The following is a 7,694-nucleotide window of genomic DNA, read 5'->3' on the forward strand; positions in this document are numbered from 1 at the left end:
TCCTACTTCAGTCCATATCCAACAGGCATGGAATAAGATGTAGAGTATGTAGAGTCGCATGGTTTCTTAGGTTCACGAAACACATTAGAGGGAAAAACGAAGAGAAGGCCGGACTCAAAAAGAAGTTCAGCATCAGTCGCTACATTTCAGTCGCATCATCTAAACTCTCTGAACCCATAGACTAGCGGCGGTAAAACTCGTGGGAAGCAGTCTGGAGGATCTGAGGTGGGGCAATTTTAATGCCACCTCAGTATACCAATACTTTTCGTATTATTTTTTACATTTTAATAAAAGAATTGAAATCAACTAGCGTTGATCAGTTGTTTATAATATTCAGTGATCTACTCCGTAATCATTTATCTATTTATACGGGTGAGGTTATAGTGCAAACGAATCTTCTTTGCTTATATAAATTTTATTAAAATAAATTTATCTCGGTAAAAAAACTTTAGTAATGAATCATTTCACAGAACTTGCATGAAGGTCAATTCGCGTAATCGTACATGTTTAGATAAACAGGTTGATATATTCAAACAAACACCGACTCCCATACAGAAAGCAAATATACACTCACATTGACTAAAACTACTCATAACAGTTGCTTGAAACTGGAAATATTTCGAACATAAGATACCAATCTTAAAACTTTCCGCACTCGAATGCGCACAATTAAATATCTAATGGATTCTCGTTTTATTGGACGAACATAAAAGAATGCGTTTGTTCGCAACAATCAAAATTACGGGACAAGCTTTAGGAAGCTTCATAATAGTTTTTTCGATCTTGTTTAGTGCTCACCAAAATAAGAAACTCTAAGTTACATTTCATAATTTTTACGCTTATTTGTTTTAGATACAGGGATTAAACCACCGAATTGGTTTGGACAAAATGTTTCATTCATTTACATTGAATTTGAAAACATGACATCTCAAGATCTGAACTCGAAGGAGGAAAACTGAGAAACTAATTTTGAAAACTAGTGTTGGGACCAAATTGAGATGTAAAAAAATTTTCCAAAACAACTTCACCGGGGTTTTGGATGAATCATATGAAGGTAATGATATGAATTACCTTTGCCAATAGGAAGCTCGTTCGGAGAGCAAAGATAAATTTTTTTATCGATGGTACACACTAGCTTTATGCTATTAAAGCATATAAGAAAAGACACAAGTCTATTATATTTATTTTACACATGATTTCATTCAGTTGGGTTGAATCTGTTAATTGGCCGTCATTTTTACAATGCTTCCGTTTTTGTCCTGCTTTCGAGTGCAGTAATTTCTATTAAGAGCGTTAAGGAAATAAATGATTTGGTTTTTTATGAATTAGCATATTTTTAGTTTTCAGGTTACATATGCCGATTTTAGTACTATGGTTTCCGACCGATTTAGGCAGTGCTGTTTAGAACCCACTGTTTCAAGGCGTGTTAACTTGATTTAAAGTTTGTTATCTATGTTTTTCATGTGCTGATTGTTATAATTGGGCTTATAATTTATCCTGTTATATTTTGAATAATTTAAGTTATTTATTCAAGATTAATTTAGTCATACTCTGATCTATGTTCATTTATATGTTACTATCGTATATCTATTCATGATTCCTACAGGAGAGTTTGAAATTGTGGATACAAGAGTGCAATGAGAGAAAAAGGTCCCTCGTTTTGAAACACTTGGGTGTTTCAAAACCTCTTGAGCTTGACGCGCTTATATTTGTGCGGCTAGCGTTGCGTGGTCAGTGCGCCGAATGCTGTCATAGGAGGTGGTTGTGTGGAGGCGCCTCTCATGAATGCAACGAATCTACACTGCTTACGGTTACGGCATGCAAGAGGCTGCGATCGATAGACGCTATGCCTGTAGACCGCTGCTGGTAACTGTGCAGGATACAGCCCAGGTCGGACATGTGCTTAAGGCTGCGAGAAAACTAAGTGAATTCCCAGAGTTTAAATCAGTCTTTGTTAAGAAGGATGCTACCCCTTTAGAGAGAGAAAATTTTCGCAAGAAATGGCAGGAGAGACTCAGACGGAAAAGCATGGAGACTCGGGTCAACCACTTTCACGATGTCAAGACAGCACCTGTCTCTTATACACATCTAGATGTGTATAAGAGACAGGCCTTTAGATTTTACTTAATGGTATTAAATATTATTTAAAAACCAGCATGATACATAATATAAATTACAGAATAAAACTGTACGAAAGATTTCGGTGTAATGTTGTCAACCTCAGCCTGTTACTAGTGTCAACATGTTAGTTGTTACTTGTTAAGTTGTTACCAGTTATCACTTGTTCTTGTTGGGACGCATGCCGGAGGCCAGCTTTGCCATACTTCACACTTAGTTCATATTCCTTTCCATAGGTAAGAACGCTAGAGCGCATACCGGCCTATGAAGTCAAGTGCTTAAAGCCATAGCGCCGGATGTGCACAGCCACAAAATAAGCTTGCCAAAGGTAAACATGGCCATACTGCATCTGGCCAAACCTCTTCCGGCCTAACCTCTTCAGGCCTAACCTATATGAGCTGCAACCTTTCTCCACCCAAAACAAACCTGAGCAGACCTAACCTAACCTCATTGGCTGCAAGAAGTTAGAAAGGCGGTCCAAGTGTGCTGGTCATTGGCTGCATGATAGACTCCTGTGTTTGGTATTTTTTTTATCCGAGACGAGACGAGACAGCAGGCTCTGTCCCGGCTCGCAATAAAAATCGGGACAATTTTCAGCCCTCCGTAGGAATTCCGGGACGATACCGAGACGAGACGAGACATCCCGGTTAAAATAGGTAGCTTAAAATTTCCCGGAATTTATAGCAATTTTATTGAGACATAACGAGAAATAACGAGACGAATCAATTATTGATGTGGTGTAAATTTGGCTTACCATCATACATTTATATAATAACTTGAGACGTATCCTTTTACTATTCTGCTTGGAGCCCGGCAATTGAAATGATTTTTGCAACGAGTACATGTTGTGGTTTAATATGGTACTTAATCTTGACAGGCAAATAAAAATGGAAAAGCACGTTTTTTCTGAAAATTGTGTTCTATGATGGTTTGGAGGAGGCCATACTAGCTGTAGCTGTTGACATCGGCTGACTGGACAGACTTTGATTTAGAATAGAATAGAAGTGTCGGCACTGAAGAAATAGGCCCATGGCCTGTTGCCGATTCTTGAATTTTTCGTAACTTGATTCACAAGGGATCCGGAAAGAAATAAGTTTGGAAAGAAATATCAAAAACATTTTAAAATACTACATAATTTAAGTTGAAAAAAATATAATAGTTTGATCTTCAAAAAAGAACTCGAAATATCCATGTGTATTCTTTCTAAATAACGTTAAACAAGCGTTTAATAACTATTCAGGAAACTGCGCAATTGTGAAGATTTCCTGGAGGCGTAGCACAAAATTATACTAAAGGCAGAGATAATCTAAAACTAGTTTTAGTATTATTAGGAATATCTTACCAGGACTCCACTCCACTAAAGCGCGAGTCGTGGTGAAGCGCGAGTCGTGGTGAAGCGCGAGTCGTGGTGAAGCGCGAGTCGTGGTGGCACGGTACTCTTCTATGAACCTTGCTTTCGTTAAAAAGTCGGGGCTCATGAATAGCCTGGAGTCCGCCATCGCTGCATACATCCTCTCAGATTGACGTCTGCACAGCAACTGAACTCGAGCCGAGCCCCACAGCAAACAGTGGAAGCCCTGGCTCGGCTCGCCTCTTTTTGCCCACCTCGGCTCGTTTGGCGCCATATTTGGGTTATTTGAGGTTAGCCGAGTTAGACTCGCGAGTCGGACTCTATGGTGTATGGGGCCCTTTAAGGGTAACATTTTTACTCAATACTCAGCCATACATCGACAGGTTTGCGGTGTTTGTTGGACCACTAATTAACTGCCATGTCAGTTAGTCAGACAAATTTTGCTAAATCTGCAATTAACTCAATTTAACTGGTAACTGTCTATGGCCCTATTAGCAATAAAGGGCTAACTTGTCATTCTTCAACCCATGTTTTCGAAATGATACGTATCGTAATCGAAAAACTTGTTTTGTCTTAAATAATTAAAACAAATCTCGTCTCGTTATGTCTCGTTTCAAATCTGTCTGTCTCGTCCCGGTTCATAATTTACCGGGACACAAGTTTTAAAGTCCGGGACAGAAGTCATGTCTCGGTTCATACGGTTTACGCTCATACGGTTTACGCTCTGTCCAGTTATTTTTTTCCCGGAATTTTCTCGTCTAGTTTCGTCTGTCCCGGTTCATTTCGAGAAAATTATTTCGAGACGCAGGAGTCTACTGCATGAAGGTTGAGCCGGGACGGCGTGAATAGGTTAGGCCAGAAGAGGTTAGGCCGGAGTGGGTTCAGCCGGATGAGGAACTGCCTGCTTATGAGCGAGCATGCTTAAGCATTGGCTGAAGTCCTACGGCGCTATTATCATTCGGCAGTGTGTCGCTTGTCCGGGTTACGGAGTTCAAGCGTAGTATGCGGCTTCTAGTTCTGAGGCTGAGTAAAGTTAATGCATGATGAAGCTAGGCGTTGGCTTCAGGGCTTATTTAAGAGTAAAATTTGTGGCCTACGGCTGCGCCCCTTCTTATTCCGTGCCAGCTGACACCACATGTCCACGACCACATCACGGACATCAGCCACCTAACTTCAGTTTGCTTAGTCATTTTTACACAGTTATTTTTATGTTTCACCTCCCCTACATGGATGTCTACCTCAATCTACCAATCTCAAAAATTATCCACATATAAATACAAATAAAAGACTGATTTTTTATATGTATATGTGGATAATTTTTGAGATTGGTATATTAAAGTAGACATCCATGTAGGGAAGGTAAAACATAAAAATGACTAACTTTTATTTACTGTATCTAACTCGTACTATTTCGGTTAGNAAGATGGCACGAGTACTAAAGATGTTGCGATTGTTGCAGGCCACCCATTTCGTCAGTCGGCGTCCAACTTTTCTCGATTTCTCATTTCATGTCTATCTTTTCTTGCGTGACTTGTTATTAGGCACGGGTACAACAATGGAGGGCTAAGGGCACATTTGAGGTAACCCCGTAAAATAGTCACCGGAACCAAGGTGCACGAACAACTTGGGTAAGGAGTTACGAGTGCCGGTTTGGTGGGCAATTTTGTGCCTGCGCTGTGCCTCAAAACTACCCAAAAACCGGCATGAAGGCCAACGAAAGGAGATTATTAAGCATGATAAGGGCCAATTTCGCAGCCGAACTACTATTGATTTACGCACATTTTAAAATATCAATAGAAGAATCCAGCTTCTTCATCTTGCCAGAGAAACGATTAGCGACTTGGCGACTTTTACTCGCGTTGGCATCGACTGAAGTGAAAACATTCCAAAACCATTTTCATGGCGTGTAATGTATTTTTTATTAAAATATTAGCGATAAGCCGCATCATAAATAATAAATTATTTTCAGAATGCTCCAGCAAAGGCGGGGCTGAGAGAACCTTCGGGCGGTACTCTGGCAAACTGCGCCGTAATCTTCCCTACTGGAAACTGGGCAGTCTATGATCATGGCTGTGGGGCTACAAACGCTTATCCTATTTGCTCAAGAACACCACTGCATGGTGAGAAAATTAAGAGCTCCGTTTGCCAATTAGACACATATCTACCTTAATTTATACTGCAATCATGAAAACAATTTTTTGAAATAATGTTCTTCATATTTTATGGAAATTACTCGGAAATTCAACTGTAAGTATAAATACGTTCCTTACCTAGCCTCGTTTAATTTTCATATTACTTTACACAGCACGCATTAATATTTCAATACAGGACATTGTGGGCAACCATTTGTGTTGGTGGGCACGCAATGCGTCCACGTTATCCAGGCTGGAAGTACTTGGGCTGCCGCACGCACCCAGTGTGGACTGATTGGTGGAGACTTGATCATTCTAGATGACTGTCATCAGTACCGCAAGGTCTACCTCTACCTAACCGAGAAAGGTGACACCCTACAAAGTCAGATCAAATATTGTACAAAAACTAAGATTTTCTGAACACTAAACTTTTTCCTGCAAATAAAGAAAAGAAATTTACCTAGCACGACACTAAATAACTCAAAAAGTTTAACTCATCTGTAAAAGTTTTTCAAACAAGAATATGGGAGGCACCTACCTGACTAAAAAGTCTGTGCCTTATACTGTGACCCATCTGTGTTGTTAGGTGCCTTATAGAGCACGGAATCTTGAATTATTGTCTAGTAAATTCCCAGTAAAAATTTACAGACGCGGGAGCTTCTGATTTAGATTACCAGAAGCTGAGGCGTTTGTCGACGTACTTCACGTACGTCGAAACATGCATCTTCACGTTTACATGCATCTAGCACATTTTTATGTTATATCGCATTTGCAAATGCTCGTTTTGAGAATTCTTGAAAATGTTGGTCGTGTATTCAAAGTTTGAAATTGAAGATTCCATGTTTTTAACCATATTTCTCCCCTTTCCAAGGTTACAAACCGTATGCATTTTGGATCGGTGCCTCAGATCTCACCGTCGAAGGGCAATGGCGCTGGATAGACGGTTCGCCGATGGCAATGGGTATTCCATACTGGGGCAATGTAAGCTGGATCTTTAGTTGAAATATAACCAATCTGCATGAAAGTACAAATAGTAAACATATAAGATATTCGAATTTGTTGATATTTTTTTCAAATTCACTCCATTATAAAGTGCATTTAAGCTATAATTCAGTGCCGCGCTTCAGGCCTTGCGACATGTAATCGCAATTCAGGAAATTCAGAGCTCAGTTTATTCATTTGCACTCAAAGGTAAGATCTCTGTTCTATGCATTCATTATTTAATCCAGTCATCGATCAAGTATTGTTAATTTGGGTCACTTCTCAGTATAATATTTTTTTTCAACATCCTTCAAACGATTATCTAATAAATAAAAAACCTTTAAAATACTAATATTCATCTGCATAAACACTAGTGGTCAACGAACAAATTTCTAATGAAAAATTACTTCTGGATAATATTATAGTTACATTTGTTTACTAATCCTAATTAATATATTGGTACATGCAATCTTCCTTGTAGATTTTATTTGAGATAATTTCTTTTGTCCATTGATCGTCTACATCTACACTTTAATCGCCCCATTATGCCGATCAAGACTGTTCAAGTATTTCTCGACGTAAACAGGCATCAGATAATTAATTGGATATTAATCACGAAATATTTTTCCCGTAGTGCGTCTTGTAAAACAGCATATAACAAATAAATTATTTATATGAACCACAGGATGGTGAAGGAGCTCCAGAACCCAACAACCCCGGAGTTGAGAACTGCATGGAGCTCAGTTCTGCATGGATGTACCGCTTTTCCAACACGCTGTGCAACAACACGCGTCGGGTGGTGTGCGAAACCCATCCCCTCTAGGGGAAATATTAAGACGGGGGACCCTACTTAGAAGAGTATAATGATTTTTATTCTATAAAATTACTGGTATGATGTCCTTTCTACCCAAGTAAAAATTAAGGGTGGCGCATCGATGATTATAGGTGACGATGGTAGATTACAGGTGGCGTAACGGTGGGTGGCCAGATCTGCCAAAAATCGACAATAAAACTCCAATAAATCGAGAGGGTGGCTAGTATAGGCGGCAGTCATCGATGATTTATAGGATATGCACCATCGATGGCTCATTGCAGGTAAATCTCTTGTAAGC

General features: G+C 39.5%; 1 protein-coding gene across 1 annotated transcript; it reads left to right on the top strand.

The window, feature by feature from the left end:
- Window positions 1-5,438: 5,438 nt before the first annotated feature.
- Window positions 5,439-7,443, top strand: LOC108675092 (perlucin-like protein; the record flags this gene model as incomplete). Its single annotated transcript, XM_018163077.2, has 4 exons — window positions 5,439-5,589; window positions 5,798-5,968; window positions 6,473-6,582; window positions 7,268-7,443. Coding segments are annotated over 4 exons (570 nt in total), but the record flags the coding sequence as incomplete, so codon positions are not given.
- Window positions 7,444-7,694: the final 251 nt, after the last annotated feature.

This window comes from Hyalella azteca, unplaced genomic scaffold (genome assembly GCF_000764305.2).
Source record: "Hyalella azteca isolate HAZT.00-mixed unplaced genomic scaffold, Hazt_2.0.2 contig9397, whole genome shotgun sequence".
NCBI classification, from domain to species: domain Eukaryota; kingdom Metazoa; phylum Arthropoda; class Malacostraca; order Amphipoda; family Hyalellidae; genus Hyalella; species Hyalella azteca.